This window comes from Astatotilapia calliptera, chromosome 23 (genome assembly GCF_900246225.1).
Source record: "Astatotilapia calliptera chromosome 23, fAstCal1.2, whole genome shotgun sequence".
Classification (NCBI taxonomy): domain Eukaryota; kingdom Metazoa; phylum Chordata; class Actinopteri; order Cichliformes; family Cichlidae; genus Astatotilapia; species Astatotilapia calliptera.
The window spans coordinates 25313877-25335628 of NC_039323.1; the positions used below are offsets into that span (position 1 = coordinate 25313877).

The 21752-nt window shown below is 41.3% G+C and overlaps 2 protein-coding genes across 3 annotated transcripts in view; both read right to left on the reverse strand.

Annotated features, from left to right (window-relative positions):
* Positions 1-1335: 1335 nt before the first annotated feature.
* Positions 1336-5421, reverse strand: LOC113015810 (basic helix-loop-helix transcription factor scleraxis). Of its 2 annotated transcripts, none has more exons than XM_026158130.1 (2): positions 4841-5421; positions 1336-3105 (listed from the first exon to the last, which is right to left on the reverse strand). In XM_026158130.1, exons 1-2 carry the CDS (start codon positions 5348-5350, stop codon positions 2911-2913), a joined length of 705 nt encoding a protein of 234 aa, XP_026013915.1. In that variant the 5' UTR covers positions 5351-5421; the 3' UTR covers positions 1336-2910. The 2 variants fall into 2 exon arrangements, with proteins under 2 accessions (XP_026013915.1, XP_026013916.1); XM_026158131.1 differs by having other exon boundaries at positions 2978-3082.
* Positions 5422-9959: 4538 nt separating this feature from the next.
* The window catches only part of LOC113015807 (von Willebrand factor D and EGF domain-containing protein), a 39901-nt gene continuing 28108 nt past the window's right edge, over positions 9960-21752 (reverse strand). Inside the window, exons 23-34 of the mRNA XM_026158128.1 lie at positions 20490-20815; positions 19901-20402; positions 17555-17650; positions 17384-17479; positions 16417-16512; positions 15975-16070; positions 15796-15891; positions 13736-13831; positions 13434-13529; positions 12460-12555; positions 11289-11386; positions 9960-10168 (exon numbers count right to left, since the gene is read on the reverse strand). Coding sequence (XP_026013913.1) covers positions 10148-10168; positions 11289-11386; positions 12460-12555; positions 13434-13529; positions 13736-13831; positions 15796-15891; positions 15975-16070; positions 16417-16512; positions 17384-17479; positions 17555-17650; positions 19901-20402; positions 20490-20815 — 1715 coding nt within the window. The 3' untranslated portion in view covers positions 9960-10147. The remainder of the gene's footprint in view (positions 10169-11288; positions 11387-12459; positions 12556-13433; positions 13530-13735; positions 13832-15795; positions 15892-15974; positions 16071-16416; positions 16513-17383; positions 17480-17554; positions 17651-19900; positions 20403-20489; positions 20816-21752) is intronic.

Sequence of the window (21752 nt, forward strand, 5' to 3'; positions counted from 1 at the left end):
TCAGTCACACAGTAGAAGTTGGGAACAGAGCAGCTGTGAAATCTGTCTTTGTTATATGCTCAGCGTCTTTTAGTTTACATTTTGACTGCACAATTGTGAGCTTTTTGTTATGCACAAAAACAACATTGTTTTCTTTTATTTATGGAGCATTATTATTTAATAAATGCTCATAATTTATTTTTGAGTAAATCTTATGTACATCTATGCTCTATGTTAATAAAAGTGCCTGTGTGACATCTGGGACACAGCTTTGACTAAGAACTCTCTTTTTGTTCTTACTTTATGGCTTTTAAAAAAAATATCGAGATATATATCTTATATCGCCGTCCAGGTAAAAAATATCGAGATATGAATTTTGGGTCATATCGCCCAGCCCTACTCACCACGTTATTAAATTAATGCATGTAAGGTGAACTAGCAAACACCGTCGTAGTTACATGCGGCCTTCACCCTGGCCAAAAAGGCTAAAATGACCAAAGAAAAAGTGGAAAACGGTTAAACATGAGAGGTTTTTGGACAAAGTTTGTGTTTTTTCCATTGTTTAAGCACTGCTTCCAGCCAAGAGTGATACCATATATGCCCTCTAGCTGCAGAAAAGGCTAACATTGTTATCTTTTTACAAAAAAACAGCTGAACATGAGAGGTTTTTGGACCAATTTTGTGTTCTCCATTCTTTAAGCACCGGTTTGAGCACCGGCACTGTTTCAAAAGTACCGGTTTGGCACCGGTATCGGATAAAACCTAAACGATACCCATCCCTACCTGTAATTATAAAATATATTTTTGTTGACTGATATTTTTTTTACTGAAATTTTTATTGTAGACAGGAACATTTGTTGTTTAATACTTTATCCAATTTGGTCTAGTATGAATGGCTGTGGAAGAGGTATTTATTAGCAGGAAAAGCTGTAAAATTTATTTTAAAAAATACAGTTAAAAGTCCAAAACTTTATACCTTCCTTCATATTCTCCAAAGCTGGAGTCCTTGTCAAGCCAATATTTCCCCTATTTCCTCCACATTTGCCTTTATTTTTTGGCGTCAATGTAAAGAAATTTGCTCTTGGTATCTCATCGGTTTAAATAAAGGTTGCATTGACTCACTACACAATCTTGTGGTCCAAAGTGGTATTACATCAAAGTGCAGCCTAGTCCTAATCTTACTTCTGTTGATGTCTCTAAACATAATAAAAGACACTTTAGACATAAATCAGTCTTTTCTTTTCTTTTGACTGATTAATGTCATTTTGGGAAGTTACACAAAGCGTGCTTTTACAGAGTTTGCAAATTACAAGCACAACATACAGTTTAAGGCCCACAAATGAGAGACAATTGAAGTTTTGATATCATTGTTTTTATTTTTATTGTACAAAAATACATTTTTCTCTTCGAGCAGCTTCTCAGTATGTGCGATGTGCAAAGAACACAAGTTGTCAGGTATTCAAGTACTTCTTACTCATTGGATTTGGAGGTAGGCCTTCATATTTCAAAACACAGGTATGAGGTAGTGTGCAACAGCTCCCAGTCATAGTTTAGTGCTGGAACAATAAAAATTGATGGATCCAGCTGATTGAGAAGGATTAAATACACTCCAATTTAGAGCAAAAGGAAGCCTATCGCACAGTGTTTTTACAGTGATGAGGAAACCGTGTAACAATGCAAAAGTAAACATTTACGCAAAGAACTTTATCTTGAAATCAGGCCAAAAACATAACTTCTGACGCACATACAGTTACCAGGAAGTTTCCAACTGGACCTTCAAATTAAGAACACACTGCTTATTTCAGGAAACCGTTTTAATGCTAAATGTCCTTCAGTATCTAAGTGTATCCAGATTAACTGGAATTGACCTCCCAATTTTGTGAAATCATGCAAAGCACGCTGAAAATAACTCAACCGATCCTTCACTAAGTTCCCATAGAACTAAACGACACTCTTGTGTTTAATGGGATATTTTATCCCACAAAGGAAGTACTTTGTCCTGGAAAGATGGCAGAAAAACAAACTGCAGAGTCTGACTTTAGTCCACATTCATAATTCTTTTCAGTGCCAAAAAAAAAAAAAAGAAGCTTGGCATCACAAAGCTTCTAGGCCAAAGCTGGTATTACTGATGTCAAACACCATCAGTCAGTCACCGGTGCTGATGGCAGCTTGTTGACGAAACAAACACATTCTTGTACGCTCATCCAATTCAGTGTTGTGGGGCGGCTGGAATCTATACCAGCTACCAGAGGTGGGATACACATCCTCATACTCAGATCATTACTATTCAGATAATCTGGTCTATTATTGTAAAATATCAAATGAATAACAGACCACTTTTCCTTTAGGAGACATGGCTTTCTCCATGTGATCTGTTAAAATGGTGGCATTTGGGAATTTGGGAAGGAACAAAAGGATTTTCCAGAGTGCTTTGCATGCTGGGATCAACTCATTATAAGGTTTTCTTGCAACATTTTCACTTTACGAAAAATATGCTCAAAAATTAACCAGGTAGACATAAGAAGAGTGGAGTAAGGAAACAGCAGTGTAATCCAGTGTGTAAATTTCAACATCTTCACTGACTGTTGTACTTCTGGGGGATTAAAGTCCTGAGATATTGACATGCAGGGTTTTTTTTTCCACATGTATATGAGCATTTTTGCAGTTCCCACTGTTCACTACTATAGACAACACATCAGTTAATGCCCCTTTAAAGCGCAAGGTAACACTGAACTGACAGCAGCCACTAGTTTAGTTGTTTTTTTTTAAGAGGTCAGACATAGGGTGGTGGGGTGTCCAAGGGGTAGTTTGTACTATTGGTGGGACCAAAATAGCCCCACGTCAGGTGCTACTTTACACATCGGCTCAGGTTACAGTTCAACCAAAACACAGAGGCTCCAGAAGCACATGAGCGTGAACAGAAAGTGCTTTTCAGTGTTTAAATCTGTCCTTAGTTTTCTCGTCTCGTCCAAAAATAAAGATATTTATATTCATATATGTACAAAGTCCTACATGTAAACAACACCACGGGGTGGTGGACTCCTCGCCTGTCTGGTGCCAAGAAGTTTCACACAGCAGCTGAGTGTTTCGCTCCATCTCTGAGCTGTGGAGGCAAAAACAAACACACTAACAGACTTCAGTGAAACCACCGTCACAACAACTGCATGATCCTCACCTCTAAACAGGTCAGTTAAAATGTGTGTTGTTACAGATTTTTACCTTTAAATGTAACAGCGACATAATAATCCCGATCCTGTGGCAGATTCTGCTCTGCATTTATAACCGTAAAGGGTCCGAGCCAGACTCCAACACATGCTGTAAACACTTGTGACCCACACGGATTCACAAATGTTTCATGAACAAAGAAACATTTGTGATGCTCAAATCATTAATTTAAAGTCTGCAGCTGGGTTGAGGGCTCTTGAAGGCACCACAGCCTGATTTCCTTTTGTGGTGTCAGTCAGTAAGGAGACAGGTGCCACTAGCTATGTAAAGACCGTGCATCATTGGGTCTGCATTGAGCAGATCTGTGTGGTTTGAGGACCTGAGCAGACCCAAACAACAAGTGATAGCGTCTTACGGAGCCAGAGGAATCATGGATGTGGCTAAAAGCATCTGTGGTACATTCTCCCTGTCCTTTAAAATGAGATTTCAATTGTACAGTAACATCAAACGACAATGCGAAGAAACAGTGTTGACCTCCTCAAAGCATGACTATAACTATATACACCAATAAATTTAAAAACATGCAATAAAAAACATCCTAATTATAAATGTCAAAAACTTTTTTTTCATGTCTTAACTGACTGTATATAAAAGATGGACATAGCCATGTGGGCTCAATGTGAGAGTTTTTGAGCCAGCCTAAAGTGGTGTATTATGAGCACTTTGGCTTGTAACCAGTGTTTATTTTGATTTATTTTAATCGACTAAATGAATATGATTATAATTGACTAAACCTAAAACTGACTATAAAGTGTAAATATTTGTCACATCAAATGCTAATTTTGTTTTCATGCGAAACAAAGAACATTGAAGTTGTATAACAACAACACCAGCAACCTTGGATGCTGAAAAGTTGTATTGTTTCTCTTTGGCAGATCAAATGTGCCATCTAACCTTACTGCACGAGGAAATTCATTGTGATTGGATCACTTCCAACCTCATCCCGCCTTTTTACACAATTGTTCTGATTGGGTCTCACCTTTCCAGAATGTTTTTATCTCATTTTTCTTTGTTGATAAATGTGTCAATACATTTCATTATAATTTTTGTCCTCGTGCATGACTTATTAGTTCTCCTCACCTCTTCTTCCTGTTAAAAGGGAGTTTTTCCTTCCCACTGTCACCAACTGCTTGCTCAATCTTCTGATTTCTGGGGTTTTCTCTGTACTATTGTAGGGTTGCTACCTTACATTGTAAAGCACCTTGAGGCAGCTGTTTTTATGATTTGGTGCTATATAAATAAAATTGAATTATTTAGTCATCTTGTCATAACAAAAGGTGAAAAGTATGACAAATTATTATTTGGCAAACTTAACAGTGGTTGTAACCAGACTGTGTCCATAAATTTTTCTTCTTCTTTACTTTATTCCCTCGTGGCTGACTCTCATGCTTCTGTGTTGCCACCATATTGTTACGTCCCCTAATTCATGTTCATGGAGGCAGGATGTGCCCACAATTAAAATGATCACAGTTCTGAGTATTTGCAGGCAGTTTGCTTTGGGTTTATTACAGAAGAATCTGACCACCCCCTAACTGTTTCTTGCCCCCCTCCTTATGTCCACATGCCACCCCACCCCCAGAAATCCGAGAAACGTCCCTGGCACTAATCGACTCTATGGGTGTGAGAAGCCACTCACCAGCTTCCTCTGGTTGCTGAGGCAGAAGGTGCAGATGGGCCGCAGGGAGGGTGCGTTGAGGGCGGCGGGGCCGTGCAGGATGCTCTGGTAGCGCAGGCAGGGCTGTCCGTCCAGGCAGTCCTCCCCCAGCAGCAGCACGTTGGCCAGGTGGGAGATGTAGCTGGAGGCCAGGCGCAGTGTCTCGATCTTGGAGAGTTTCCTGTCGGCGGGCTCGGTGGGGATGAGCGTGCGGAGCGCCGTGAAGGCCGTGTTCACGCTGTGCGTCCTGTCCCGCTCCCGCGCGTTGGCCGCCTGCCTCTGTTTGCTCACGCCGGGCAGACGCGAGTCTCCTCCGCTGCTCCTCCTCCGTCTCCTTCTTCGTTTCGGGGCTCCCTCCTCCTGGACCACCTGCCCCGGCTCCCTGCGCGGCGTGCAGCCGCCGTCGGAGCTGTTGCTGGCGCTGTCCAGGTCCTCCAGGTCTGAGGTGAAGCAGTCTGGCTGCACGGTGCACTCGCTGCCGGTGGACTTCATCCTGGCTCTGCTGCAGCGTGACTGGAGCTGCTCGGCCGTGCGGGCGGCTCGCTGAACACCACTTTATCCTGAGGGTGAAAATAGCTCTGGGGGTCGAGCAGCTGCCGCCGATCCGGTGACTTAGGGGGCCGGCACGCCATTTGTAATGACTGACGGCTGCTTTCTGGATCGCCAGCCCGCCACGGAGAAGAGAAGACAGGTGGAACGTAAAGGGAGTGGAGGAGGGGGGCACCTGTTGTGGTCTAGAGGATATGGGTTTAAATTAGGCTCCACCGAGGTGGGGCTCCCCTCAAGGCCAATAGGCCATATTCCATATTTGATTCAGACTGAAGCTTCTGTCCACCGATATCTGTTTACACTTTAATGGAAAATAAAAACAAAGCAACAATTCTGCAAATCATTTTCAGCAGCTTTCTCGTCATTTCTTCAAGTTGTCTTCAGGAATAGTTCTCCAGGCTTCTTGAAGGACATTCAAAGCTCTTCTTTGTTTCTGCCTTTTGTTCTGTTCTCTGTCAACATGATCCCACACTGCTTCAATAATGTTGAGGTCCGGGGTCTGGGAAGGCCGATCCATGACTGATAGTGCTCCGCTGTGTGTTTTTCTGTCCAGGGATGATTTTACTGCATTGGCAGTGTGTTTGGGATCATTGTCATGATGAAAAATGAAGCTGTTGCCAATCAGATGGTCTTCCATGGTGGTTTAAAATCTGATGGGACTTTTCTGTGTTCTGTAATTCATGAATTTTAACAAGATCTCCAACACCACTGACTGAAATGCAGCTCAAACCATGACTGTGTTTTACTGATGGCTGTAGACACTGTTGTAGCTCTCCTGACCTCTTCTGTACATGCTGATGATGATTTGGACCAAAAGTATTTGGTGCATTCATCACTCCATCAGACCTGTTGCCACTGATTTTAAGTCCAGTTCTTGCGTGATAGTTTTTCAAGCTTGCTGCTTCTTCTTTTGTCCAGTTTCCTCAATTTCTTTAAGGACACACTGCACACCATGATGAGATATGCCAGGTTTTCAGCTCATAGCTCTTTGGGAATCACTTTGTTGGTGCAAAAATACTATTTTATGTCAATCTGTCTTATCTTTGTCATTTTCATAGAATTGTCTAAAGAAATAAAAACAAGTTATGTGTTTTTATGAGGCTGTTAGTAACAAGGTGCCTAAAGAAACACATTAAATGTGGTTCTGCCTCTTTTACAGATTTGATCCACTATGGAGCGTTTTCTCTTCCTTCCTTCTTTTTCATGGATGAATTATCAATGTTAATATTTACTGAAAGGAAACCATTTCACAGTGATTCAGTCTGGACCTCTTTGACTTTGAACTTTACTGTGTGTGTGTGTGTGTATTCACTGGCAGCTCTCCTGGCTTGGCTGTCGGCTCCGAGCTTCACTGAGTGAACAGTCCAGGTGTTTTCCTCCCTGTCCGTCCCGTCCCTTCCCGCTGTCTGTGCCCACCACGATGGACACACACACACACCTCCTCCTCCACCTTGCCGAGTGCCATCTTTGGCGGTGGATATAAATATCTGTGAACACACTTGTGTGTGTGTGTGTTGCTGAAAAACCTCTCAGCCTATCACTTTCATTCAGATTAGACTTGAAAGGGGAAGTGAGTTTGGGCTTATTGATGAAATTTAATCTTAACATAAACATTTAAATTTCTCAGATTTTTTTGTTTTTGTTTTAAATAATCTTGATATATTTGTATTGTTGTCACCAGAGGGCAGTTAACTCCCAATCATCATTTCCACTCTTTTTGGGGGGGTTTTTGGAGAGCGCAAATAACCTCCACAGATATGTGTGAGGCCCTGTTGCCACAGGAGGCCAAACAGGATTTAAATGAACATACTGGACTTAAAAGCCCCCCATAACCTTTTTTAAAAAAAAGTTAATATGGAACAATTGACTCAAAACAGCAGAAAAGTCAGCTGGCTCTTTTGCCTTTGGCTGAGAGAGGGAAGGAGAGGAATCCTAATTGGTGTTGAGCTAATGCAACCTCATTAATCTCTTAATCCTCCTTTCCTCGCAGCCTTTGTTGCCCCGACCTGCTGGCTGTGAACTTGTCTGGCCCCTGCAGCAAAGTCAAATGCCTCTCTGCTGCTGCTCTCAGCCAAAGTACTTATTGTAAAACCTTATCTTTAAGAATAGTTTAAAAGTTTACATAATTAACTAAACAATCAGCAAAATGTGAAGGAACAACTGGAGAGTTTATTTCCAAAGTGTTTATGTGCTGTGTTGTAGAGATAAAAACTAAAGGTGAACTAGGGCTGGGCTGTACATTCATGTAATACCATCTTGTACCAGAAGATGGTGCAGTGAGTCAGCAAACCCTTATTTTGCCAGACACCCTTTTCAGACGTTCTTATTTGCAATGACAGTCTGCCAGAAGTTAAGCAGCAGGTAAAATGCTGCCCCCGTGGTTAAAAAATAAAAGAAAGAAAACGAAATCTTGAATTCAACAAAGCTTAATTACAGAAGGTACCTGTAAGGAAATTAACAAATTAAAAGCATCATCAAGTTAAAAATACACCAGATCAGTGACGTAGCTAAGGGGAGGGCCTCAGGTGCCCCCTCTAAATTCCTTCTGGAAGTCATTTTTTCTGGGAAACAGCCTTTTTCTCTTCCATGCACCATAGTAAATACAACTGTAGACTTATTTACTCTTAAACTCATATAAATATGGAGCCATCCATTTTGTTACATGTCACACCTAATGAATTTTTATGGAAGCACGAAGTCTGTCCACAGTCTGAAAATTCAGCAACTTGTAATGATTTAATCACATATAAGTGATTTAGTTTGGTATTAATACCCCCCCCCCCCCCAAGTTCCTGTGCCACCCCATCTAAAAATTCCTGGAGACAGCCCTGCTTCCATATATATGCAGGTTTTTAGGAAGGACAACAAGCGGTACCTCTAAAGGAGCTTTATTTTCTTACAAAACAGCCAGTAGCCAATGCTTTGATAAGAAATAACAGATTATACACTGATTAAGAAATGTACAACAGCAAATATGTGACAATATAAAACAACAAAGTAAATAAATAAATACTCTTACTGAGGTTTGGATTCACGGTGAAAAGGACAAACCCTGAAGATTTACTGTAAACTGCTGTAAATGAGTGAAAGAACCCAATGAGTCAGCACAGTTAAACTCTGAGGACGTGTTAATGTGTTAGGGTGACAAAATATCTTTTAGTGTTGGGACTGCAAATAATGTTGAACCTCAGGTGAGGATTTTTCCTTCTGAAGTGTAGGTTTTGTAGGTTTTAGATGTTAATCAAGTCTGGAAAATAGTTTCCCTCTGCAGCTTAAGAGCAATTTCTCATCGGTGTGACCAATTCCCCAAAACAAACAAACATAAAACAGGGGTCCGTTCTTCGTACCTCGCTTACTACATCCAAGATCAAATCATCGTGCTAACTTTGAGCTCGCTATTCCGGTTCTCCGAACACACCTGTTGTTGACAATTAGTATAGCTGGATGAAGTAATGTGAGATCACTGGGTGGCTTAACAGGGGCTACGCATCGATAGTAGAAACATTGATCGGCAACCCTTTGATTGGTCGGCGAAAATGTCGAAGGAGCGCGCTCGGTATTTTTCGGCAGCAGAGCAAGAACTCGATTGAGGGATTTCAGGAGTTTCAGAGTTTAATTAAAACGCAAGGGAACACTGCAAAGGCTGCAAAAGCAAGGAGAGAGGGCTGGCAGAAAGTTGCTGACAAATTAAACTCATAAGTAATTTATTAATAATAATAATAATAATAATAATAATAATAATAATAATAATAATAATAATAATGGATTGGATTTATATAGCGCTTTTCAAGGCACCCAAAGCGCTTTACGATGCCACTATTCATTCACTCTCACATTCACACACTGGTGGAAGCAGCTACGGTTGTAGCCACAGCTGCCCTGGGGCAGACTGACAGAAGCGAGGCTGCCATATCGCGCCATCGGCCATCGACATCTCTCTATGAGCACACTGTCGCGCTGAGCTAAAGGATCCTGTCTGTCCCGCAATATACGCTGAATTCTGAAAACTCTCCTTATCAATCTTGCACCTTCCGCAATGGGTGGCTCGCGTATACGGACAGGACATGGCTGAGACAGACTTCCCAAATCCACCTTCGCTTTTATAGCCGTGGTCTCTCATCTTGATTACATGAAGTAATTTACTATTACTACTCTAAAATACGAATTACATCTGAAATAATCAAATACATGAAATAGAATGATTAATAGTACATTTCCCTTTTTGTTAGGAAATGACCTGTATGTATCTGTATGGAATCAATAAAAGGATCAAATACTGCATTAACTTTAGTTACATTGATAATATTTATTTATGGTGAAACAGTGGTAAAATATCGCTGTTGCTTTCGTATACATGAAGCGGACATACCTGAGTGGCCGCGATCTAATCTTGTTTACATAAAGTAAACCTGCTCCCGAGCAGGTTTACGCTTACGGATCTGTTGCTATGACAGCAAGTCCCGGATGAGCTTCGGAGAACCGAACGATCCAAGATCACGCGAAATCGTCAACAATCAAATCCAGCTAACCTACTTAGCGAGGTACGAAGAACGGACCCCAGGTTGTCCACGTGTTAGCTTAGCTTAGCACAAAAACGAGGGATAAGCTGCCTTTTTCTCCGTCTTGTATGTCGGCATCACTAGTTTCCATGCTAAGCTCAGCTGATGGTGACCTTTGGAGTCTGATTACGTCTTGGTGCTTTCCAGATCACCTGAGGGTTTTACCGCCGGCTGTTTGGTGTCAGCCTCGTGTGATAGGCAGCTGGAAAAAACAAAACAAATAAAAACATGAGGCTGGATAACTACACAGATCATCACTGAGAAGCAAAAAGACACAAACAGCAGAAATTTAACCTTATTTTGTATCTTTTAGTTGGTGTTTTATCTCCCTACACTTGATTATTTTCACTTTTTGTACTTTTTTTGTCTTTGTTTTGTCTTAACTTCTATTTTCTGCCATTTTATCTGCATCGTCTCTGTTAAGACTTTTAGCATTCCTCTTTTTTTTTTATATCTTGTATATCTTTTCTATACTGTAAATAATATTGTTTTAACTTTTGAATATTTCATTTTAATTCACCGTGGCACTTTGAATGCCTTAGTTTTACTTTTTCACTAATAATCCAATAATCACACTGTGACGCCTCTGCCTTTGTAAATGGAGGGACAGTAACTGCGTGTGCATATGTAAGCGTGTAAAACCTGAAGATAGTCAGATTAACAGTATTTTGTCTCTGTCATTCTGCAATTCATCTGATGTAAATGTGAAAGAAGGCACATAACTTTGACGTTGGATGACGAACTCTGTATTCCTCGTCCACACGTAATTTTTATTTTTTCTTGTAAAACAAAGGGGGGCCCAGCAAAAAAACTTTGGGAACCATTGGCCTAACCTAACACTCCTGCTCATCCTCCAAACCTCCATAACTCCTGACTTCCTCTTTAAAGATTCGCATGCAGAACTTTTGTATGTCTTTCTCTGCTGAAATTCCTGCACTTTGTCTGTCCTCCAGCTGGTGCAAAACAAACAAAACAGCTTCAGTTACTGGGAAGTTTGAAAAATAATAACAATGATACATGACATGTGATTGTAACGTGAGGCTGGACTGTGGCAATGAACTGCAGCTTGTAAAATCCAAACATATAGAGCAGCATTTGGCTTCAATACATCATCGTCTGTAAGTGGCCAGTTCATGAGGACGGACTCATGTGTTTCTGTTTTTCTTCATGTGAGTCTTCTGTCTCTCATCTGCGAATCTGACAGTCTGGAAAAAGTGACGTTCCTCCAAACAAGGAGTAACAAATAAGAGGCCAAGACACAGAAAACACTTAACAAGTAGATGCTCTCCTCTTTAAACTGAGGCTCCATGTTCAGTTCTTACCCTCCTGGCGCAGAACGACCCAGAGAATCCATTCTGGCAGGCGCAGACATTCGGCCGGATGCAGCGACTGCCGTACAGACACTTCTGCTCACAGAGAGCTGAGACACAACAGCAACAGATACACAGTTAGAAGATCAAATAAATTAGTCCTGCTACAACGTTCTCTGTAAGATCCCAGCTGAAGTTTATCATTCAAGGCACAAAGAAAACATTTCTGAAACAAAATGAGATTTAAAAAAAAGCTCTTACTTTATATTTAGTGGGCCTGTGAGAGAAACATATCTGTACTAACATGGACTGCCACGTCATTTGACAGAAATGAAAATGATCAACCTACTGAATTCAAAGACACCCTGAAAATCAGAGTGAAGAAATGATGCAGTGGGCTGATCCCGTTTCTTGGAATTTCATTGCAACAACTCAAAACTGTTCTCTGTAGTTTTTATGCAAGACTGACAACCTCGGGAACCTTGGATGGTGTCCCAGTCTGAGGTGCAACCTTGTGGTGTCAGATGGACCAAAACATAATGTCCAAGAGGAGTTCTGTTGAGTGTGACAACGAATCAATGGTATCGATGCCTACGTCCTCCATGCATCCTGCCTGTTCTCACCACATGATGCTGGGCTTTGTCGCGCACCAGGAGCAACCCGGGACTCACTGCGCCATTATATGGTCTGACAGTCAGTCCAAGGATTTCATGGCAGTCAGGGTACGGTTGTGTAGCCTGCAGTGGTCTGTGGGATATTCCTCCCCAGACCATGACTGACCCACCACCAAGCTGTTCATGCTGAACGATGTTACAGGCAGCCTAACGTCCTGCACTATAACACATCAGACCCTAAACTAAAGTAACTGTTTGTGTCCTGGGATCTCCTACATGATCCTGGACACAGCAAACTTTCTGACAATGGCATGTATTGATGTGGCGTCCTGGAGGAGTTGGACTACCTGTGCAACCTCTTTAGGGTCCAGGTCCAGCCTCAGTGTCACTACTGCTACCAGAAATGACACTGAGGCTAGCCAAAGGCAAAAGTAGTAAAAAAAAAAAAGCAGAGTAGGAAGGAAAAGCTGTGAGTGTCCTTCACCTGTAAGGCCTTTCCTGTTTTGGAGGTTGTCTTATTGTTGTCCCTCTAGTGTACCTATGAGTGTGTGTTTGGTTTTGATACTCACAGATCTGACACAGCGTGCCATGCCACCCTGGGGCGCAGTGGCAGGTGTTTGGACCGACGCACTCGCCTCCATTCAGACACTTCTGCAGACAGCTGGCTGAGAGGACACACGATGACAGAAAGCTCTGAACATCATCATCATCATCAAATATTTGTTCTGTTTTTCATTCACTTAATACATAATGTCAATTAACAAATTGACATCTACATTTTTAAATAGCTGAGGTGCAGGGCTGTGCTCACACTCGACATGTCAATCACAGCACACAGCCACGGCTCTCACAGCTGGAGTCCAACTGAAGGATGTGTCATGTGGTCTTTGTGGTCACAGAAGTCCACACAGAGCCCCGCCTTCACTCTGATGACACATTTAAATCACTTCGACCGGAGTAGGACTTGAGGGTAACAACAGTTCTCCTAAGAAAGCTTGAGCAAGTCAGCAGGTAACACTTATCTGTAATTAATCTCTTCTTCTTTTGAACTTCTGTCTCTTAGGTAACTGTTACCACTCTGCAAGGGTCAAAGGTCAGTCAAGTGAAACTCTGCAGGCACTACACCTGATGGTTTCCACATGTGAAGCACCTCTGCGGAGGTGTTGCCAGGTCAGTCTGAGAAACTCGCTGCGTGCTCAGGAGGTCGGCACGAAAGCAAGGCGAGAACAGAGGAACGTTTGCAGCGTTGTTTGTCACCTCACAAAAACTACAGAGCAGAATTTCATGAAACCTATTGGAGATGTGGATCATGGGTGAAGCAAGGACCTTAAACTGAGCAAAAATATGTTCTTATTTAATGTTTTTCATCTGAGGTTGTATTTACCTCATTTCCAGTTCTGCTAAGGATGTTTTTTATCCCCAAACATGTAAAACCTTAGAAGTGAAAGAGGCTGTACTCTGACTGTAGGTCAACATAAGAAGAGAGCAGAAGAAGTGTTCAGGTGTTCGTGTCTGCCTGAGCGTTACGGATCATTACACGTACGTTTGTCACATCTCTTCCCTCGCCAACCGGACAGACAATCACAAACATCTGGACCAACGCACCGCCCACCGTTCATGCACATGGGCTCACACACACCTGGAGAGGAGGAATGAGGGAGACCGTTTTAATCAATTAATTCTTTAGTTTGTCCAAAACATGACAGTAAAAGCACACAATCTAGAAATTAAAGTGACACAAGTTCGTCCACTTCGTCATCTTTAAAAGCAACTGAGTGATAATTAAAGTAACTGGAGCATCTGCAGACAAGGAAGATGACCAGGAGATGAAGAAGAAGTGCTTACTTCTCTCACACCGTCTCCCTGTGTACCCCTGCAGACATGAGCAGACGTTGTTTCTCATACACAGACCACCATTTTTACAGGGAGGGTTGCAGACAGCTGGAGGAGAAAAAATATATTAGAAAAAGTCCTGTTTTTCCTATATTATTGCACTCCAGTAGCTTTGCATGATTAACAGCTCAAAAGAATCCTTATTTATCTTCTACTGGGCCCCTCAGCTCATCTTTTTAAACATGCAGTCATACACCCCTTACTTAAGAAACCTGGCCTTGATAGTTCTACTATGTCAAATTTTAGACCTATCTCCAAACTTCCCTTTTTAAGCAAGATCTTGGAGAGGATTGTACATACCCAACTGTTGGATTATTTGAGCGACTCGCAATTGTCTGAAATTTTCCAATCTGGTTTTAAGCCCTTTCACAGTACGGAGACAGCTCTTGTTAAAGTTATGAATGACATTCTTGTTGCTACTGATCGTGGTAAATATGCTGTGCTTGTCTTATTGGATATGACAGCTGCATTTGACACAGTGGACCACGACCTGCTGATCTCCCGCTTACATCACTGTGTGGGAATTTCTGATCTGGCATTGTCATGGATAAAATCATATCTTTCCGAAAGGAGTTTTTGTGTCAAGCTGGGGTTGGCCGCTTCCTCTGTGGCCCCTCTGCTTTGGGGTGTGCCCCAGGGATCTATCCTTGGGCCATTACTTTTCTCGCTGTATTTACTCCCCCTTGGTGCGATTTTTCGTAAACACGGAGTGTCATTTCATTTGTATGCCGATGACTGTCAGCTTTACTTACCTTTTAGTCATTTGGATACCTCCCCATGTCAATCACTGCTTGACTGTCTTAGCGATATTAAATTATGGATGGCAAATAATTTTTTGAATTTTAATGGTCGCAAAACGGAAGCAATTTTATATGGCCCGCATCGTTCTACTGATTCTCCAGATGTTGATTTTGGTGATTTGACCTCTCATCTGAAAAGTTCAGTCACTAATCTTGGTGTTAAACTTGATTCTGCGCTTACTTTTGAAGGTCATGTAAGTGGGGTGGTAAAATCAGCTTTTTATCACCTCAGACGCCTGTCGAAGGTTAAGCCTTTCCTTTCCAAACCCAATTTGGAAACTCTTATTCATGCTTTTATCACCTCACGTCTGGACTATTGTAATTCCCTTTTAATAGGGGTCGGGTCGGGCACCTTGTCACGCCTGCAGTTAGTGCAAAACGCGGCGGCGCGATTTTTAACCGGTAGTAGGAAATTCGATCACATCACTCCGGTTCTGGCTTCCTTGCATTGGCTTCCCATTGATTTTAGGGTTCGTTTTAAGGTCCTTTTATTGGTTTTTAAATCTTTAAATGGTCTGGCTCCTGTGTACTTAACTGACTTGCTGAAGCCACATGTTCCTCCTCGCTCGCTCCGTTCAGCTGAGCAGCTGCTGCTGTCGGTCCCTAAGTCGCGGCTGAAATGCAGAGGAGACCGTGCCTTTTCAATTGCGGCTCCGATGCTCTGGAATAACCTTCCCCTCCAAATTAGACAAGCGTCATCAGTGCAGGTCTTTAAGTCCAGATTGAAAACCTATTTTTATTCCCTGGCTTTTAACTCTGTAGGAAACTGACACCTTCTTATTTATTTTATTGTTTGTAATGATTTTATGGTATTTTTAATTTGGTTGTTGTTTTGATCTGTGTTGTTCAGCACTTTGGTCTGCCTGGTGTGTTCTTAAAGTGCTATACAAATAAACGATGATGATGATGATGATGATGATGATCTTTTTTCTGAAACAAGGCCTCTTAGCCCCTCCCCATTTAACCTAGCTTTCTTCTGATTGGCTAGTCCTCACCAACAGACATCTGTAATGTCAGTATTAGGATAAACAGTCTCTATTAATACACTACACATACATAACCTGATTATTTGAAAAACTGGTCATGTTTAATATGAGAATCAACCACTAAAACAGTATTTTTGTGATTTTGAAAAAGGTAAAAGCAGAATAGCTCCCAATTTAGATGCTTTTAGACACTTTAAGCTTTGAATCTAGCCTGCTGTAGATTTACCGTTCTGACAGTGTGCACCATAGAAACCGTGAGGACACTCGCAGGTATTCGGTCGAACACACGAACCTCCGTTCAGACAGACAGGGGAGCAGAGAGCTGGAAAACAAAATTTGCAGTTAAACTTTACCCTAAACTTAAATCAGATCTTTGCCCCCTACAGCATGAGTAACACAACTCACCGGTCTCACAGGACGGTCCAGTCCAGCCTGGTGTACACATGCACTCATCTGGAGATGCACACTGGCCTCCGTTTTGACAGTGACGGCTACACACCACTGCAACCAACAAAAAAAAAAAACATTTATTTAATTCAATTCAGTGGATTTTTATGTTGATTTTTGTGGCCTTGACGAGTTTTGTCTCTACAACATTAGAGACAAAACTCCAACAATCAGACAATCCCCTTTGAACAGCACTTAGCGAAAGTGGGGAGGAAGACCTCCCTTTTAATAGGAAGAGACCACAATAACAGTTATGAAAGAAAAAGTTTTTAAAAAAAAATATTGTAAATTAAGACCGTAAAATTAGAAAGAAATACCCGAAACAAAAGAACAATGTATACAAATGTACTGCTGTTTTAAAAGATCTTCACTGATATTGATATAAAAGAAGTAAACTCACTTGTTTCACATCGAGGACCAACAAACCCGTAAGGACAGGAGCAGGTCTGCAGTCCCACACAGGTGCCTCCATTTTCGCATGGTGACCTGCACAAGGCTGCACACATGGAGTTTAGAAATGAGATGTAATACTGACATGTTTTTAGTGCATGCTCTTATAGACTGTAAATAAAAGTGGACATAACCACTGCGACATCAGTCATTGGTTTGTGAAGACTTATTTTGAGAGCTCAATATTAGCTTCACACCCACACTTACTTTGTATTGGTGGAGCTGGAATTAATCTGATCTACGTAGCTAGCTTGCATGGTGTTCAATTACATCTATCAAAATACATACCCGCTAATTAGCATTAAGTAACAAAAAGATAAAATAATGACGATTCACAGAACATGTGGGACTGCACAGCAAACCATATTACCTGTCTACTAAAAATGCCCCAACAGGCACCAACACTATAAACATAGTCCAGAGGTCCAGTTAAATGACTCTGATTAACTAAAGTGACGGCTAGTGCCTGTATTCACTGAACCCTGTGTAATTTTAAGCCTTAATACAGTTTAACTGGGTTACTTATAAAGAAATAGTTTTCGTTTTAGGCTGTAAATATTTTTATTTCTGCTGTAAATTTGGATTTTTTAAACATGGGGCTCAATGGGATTGACATACTTTTTGGAGGCAGCCTCAAGTGGACATTAGAGGAAGTGTAGTGTTTGTCACTTCACTTTTCATCACCTCAGGTTGTTACTTGTATACATGAGGTGGTGTTATTTACAGCATTACTTAATGGTTAAGTGAGCTTCATAGCAGCTACCAGAGGTAGTTGAAGAATTTATAAGCTATTATAAAAGTTAATCATTCTTAAGTTTTAAGCCTTTAATTAATTTGTTGTCTCAGTATGTTATACTAAAAATGTGCATTAAATAGATCCTGAACTGGATTAACTTGGAAACAGACGCAAACGTTACCTTCCTGACAAGTCTCTCCATGGTATCCTCTGAGACACTGGCAAACATTTGGTGCAATGCAAACCCCACCATTCTTGCACCCCGGATCACAGATGGCTAATAAAATATGGGAAAACAATTATTTTACACTTAAATTATTAAAAAATAAATTCTAATGCTATTGCTTTTTACCTTTTTGGCAGCTAGATCCAGTGTAGCCTGGTTTGCAGCGGCATGTGTTGGGCGCAGCACACTCCATGTTCCTACCGCATGCATGCCTGCAAACAGCTTGAAACACAGATGGGGAGGAGCGTTAAGATGTTAAACCTACATATATTTTTCTATTAGACTGGTTTATCTCTCTTTTGTGGCACATGGACTACATACTAGAGATGGCACATACCACTTTGTTATGTCTGATACTGATACTGATATCATAAATTTGGATATCGGCCGATACCGATATGAATCCGATATAGTGTGTTTTTTAATCAATAAAACTGTTTTTTTAATATCTTGCTGCATTTTGTATAAGTTCAAACTCAAGTTAAAAAACAAACAAACACTAAGGCTATTCTGTTATACCTGTATGCAAAAAATACACTACAACCAAAATATTTCATAGTTCAGCAATACTGATCAATCTAATAAAGTTAAACCTACTCCATCCTCCCTATTCTGGTATTTTAAAGAGTAAGCAACCTAACTAATAGGGTTGCAAACTTCCAGCAAAAAAAAAAAAAAAAAAAAAAAGGGAACCACCCCCACCCTCCACCTCATGATGCTTAATCGACGTAATCAACTTTAATTTGATGCAGTGTCAAAAAAAAAATGCACAAAAATAAAAAATTTTTCAAGAATAATTAAATAGATTCAACGTCTTTCTTCAACAGAACTGCAGACTGCACAGATGGTACCTTCCCAAAGGAAAAAGTACTATAGCTTACTAGGGTATATTAGACTTAATAGTTACTATATACAGTAATGGACTTCTATACATTTTACATCATATTAAAACTTTGGGTGTAAGATTCAGATAATTATTTATTAAAAGCTAGACATTTTAAGTGAGAATAAGAAAGAAAAGTATGTCTTTGTGCCCCCTTTTCCCTGTTCATGCCCTATCGGCCCCCCTGGCTAAACTTTGCTAGATCCGCCCCTGCACAGTTACCAGCCGACAGCTACATAGAAAAAGATCCTGGTGTAGAAAGTAATATTAAATAAATTCTAACAACAGCTTATCAAGCTTAAACGTGCTGCTGTTGTTCAGCCGCTGGTTTCCTGTTTGTGGCGCAAAGTGGGCGATAAACAAACAAGAGAGTCTCTGCTTCCACTTGTCTTTGCAATAGGATGATGTCGGCGTAAATGTGCTGTCATATTCGTTGTGTTCCCACTAGTGCTGTCAGCGTTAATCTCGTTAAAATGGCATTAACGCCATAACGCGGCAAATCTCCGTTACCACGGATCGCCCCGTGCTTGGGGCTGGACGGCGTCAACACGTTAACAAGCTAACTGCGCTAACACTAGTTCCCACAAATTGAGCATTGCGTGGCACATCCGACATACTGTTTTACTTTTGTCCATGACGTGCTTACCATCAGGGTCATACTTCACATGAAAACCAAGATAGTTCCAAATGCCAGATCTGAATGAGGGTGGGGCAGGTTCAATTTTGGGCAGCATTGAGGCAGTTGCCATGTTGCAACGAGCTTAGCTTCTATCTTGCTAGCTTGTGTTGTGCTCAGTGGATCTGCACTCGACAGTGCAACCTAGGCGGAGTAGTCAAACACAGATCCACTGAGCACTCAACACAGACAGCATCGTCAGAAGAAAAGTTGATAAAATAAATAAAAAATGTTGTATTGTTCAATACATATGCGTACCGAACCGAAAGTACTGTATCGAACGGTTCAATATCGATACGAGTATTGTTGCACCCCTAGTAAAGACCCTACAATAATACAACTGAACATGCTGCAAATTTTAGGTTTGCAAATTTGCATCAGAACTGTCAAGAGGGGTGATGATTTGGGCTTGTTCCCAGCCCCCGGACCTGGGTACCTTGCAATCAGTGAGTTCACCATGAACTCCTCTGTATACAGAAGAATTCTGGAGTCAAACCTAATGCTTGGCTAAAACTGGGTCATTTAACAGGACAATGATCCCAAGCACAGCAGCAACAGAATGGCTGAAAAAGAAATAGAATCAAAATAGTCAAAGTCCAGACCCCAACCTGAACCTGCCAATTTTTTTGGCAGACCCTATAATAGTCGTGCATTAACAAACCTTCAAACCTCAATGAACAGAAACACAGTGATCCCCAGTGACGTGACAGTGACAAATTAAGTCATATATGTTTACTTCATGTTATTGCTGCTAAGCTATTTCATGGGGTGTACTTAGTTAACACAAGATTGCTGCAGAAGAGTCCTGTTGAAAACTGTTTTTCATAGCTGTATCTTATATGAATAATAACACCATTAGAAATTGGTTCTGCCGATTTGAGATATTTGGATATCAAAGAGAGAACAAGTTTACCTTTACAGGTATGCCCATTTCCAGTATATCCTACTGGACACCTTCCACAGCGGAAGCCCCCATCCTTAGCTGGTTCACACTGGACACCAGGAAAACATGGCCGTTCAGCACAAGCCATCAAATGTTCGTCAGCTAGTGTACCACTTCCAGTTGATGACTGGCTGGATGTAGATCTTTGTGCCTGGGAGCTATAGACCTTGTCGGGTGTTGTGAGGGTCAGCACTGGCACAATCTTCGGCATCTCTGATCCTGGCTCAGTTTCATCCCCGTCTGCAGAGAACTCAGACTCAGAAAGGGAGTAGGACAGAGAAGTGAGGGCTGCTGTAAGTGGGAGGGCAGGTCTTGGTGGAGTCCAGGGTTTGGTCTGGGTGGATGTCAGGTGGTTGAGCTGATGCTGGGTTGTTTGTTTAGCTGCCGTTACTCTTCCAGGCTGAATGGAGAGCCGAGGTGCAGCGGCAGTTACTTTAACAGGCGTGGCACCAGTAAGAGCTCCTTCAGACTTCTGGAAGATGATCATAAAGTGAGTAAATGGACTTTAATGTCCATCTGTACGATTTTCTTTTAATGCTTTGAACAGTTACCAACTCACCTTGGAGACTGTTACATGGGGCATGACAATCTCCCTGGAGGCACTGGCGTATGTCCCAGTGTCTGATCTAGGGTTGGCACGTGTGATGTGAGTATTTGCAGCGACATCCCTCGAAGCAGAAATGATGGCCTCTCTTCTTCCTGTGCCACCCTCTCTACCTGATCCTGTAACTTGGTGCGACCTAATGAAGGATGAGGACAGGTGCTTGACACCATACCTGTTGGGCAAGTTGGGTAGGTGGACATGGACGACTTTGCTGCTGCTACTTCCATATGAGGATCGGCTGGACTTGCCTAGTGTCTGCTGCTGAGGCAGGTGATTGGATGCTGAGGAAAGGGATAACGGTCATATTAGCTTGTATATCACATTGATGACACAATCATGACTATAATTTATACAACTGCCCTTGGGATATTGTTCCTACACAGTTTTTGGACACTCCAGAACCTTCAATTTCCCAGATTACAAATTTTGCTAACAAAGCAGTCCATGTCCTTATTAAATAACCTTGCCTGAAAAGAGTTAAGTAATTTTTATTTCTGAACTTATATTTCTATGATGGAATTCATGGAGAAAATGCTGTATGCTCAGCCTTTTTCTTTTTAAGACTAAGCCACTGAAAATTTCCGATCACACCTCAGGACAAAATATGCTCTACACAAACTTTTTAATGATGACGTGCTGCCTTTAAACTCCAGTAATTGTGCCATTTTGTTTCCAGTAAGATTTAGATCTACTTTCTTGCGAACCCTCTTGAGGATTAGGCTAGCATCTAAGGCACTGTCCTGAAAAATGGGTTCTTCTCTTCATGTACAGCCCCAATTACTTATGGTGTGCCTCAAGGTTCCAGTTTAGGGCCTATTTTATTTACCTTGCATATGCTCTTGCAGAAATCTAATAGTTCATCCACTTCTTTGCTGATAGAATCCGGATCAAGCCAAAAAGGCATTACTTTTAAGATCAACTGCTTGTAGTTTTTCTACAAAATAAGGGAGATTTGGCAGTGCCTACTCGATAACTCTGGAACAATCAAATGTTAAGTCTCTAATGAAACGAAACCCCCAAAGACATGCATGTTTTTGATGGCCTTCACATATTCTTACTGTTTATTATATTTTAGTGTTACATTTCTATCCTGTTCTGTCTTGTTTTTAGAATACCTTTGTTAATTTTATTTATATTTTGATTTTATACAACTGGATCCTGTATTCTGTCTTTCTTTCTATTTTTTCGATCTATTTATGTTCTCCACAGTGGTATGGA

Bases quoted from the DNA above. Each gene is read 5' to 3' on its own strand.
- LOC113015810 (XM_026158130.1), bottom strand. From the start codon at position 5,350: ATGAAGTCCACCGGCAGCGAGTGCACCGTGCAGCCAGACTGCTTCACC. The intron at 3,106-4,840 runs GTGAGTGGCTTC...GAAGTCTGTTAG, and splicing joins TCAGCAACCAGAGGAAGCTG to TGTGTTTGTTTTTGCCTCCA.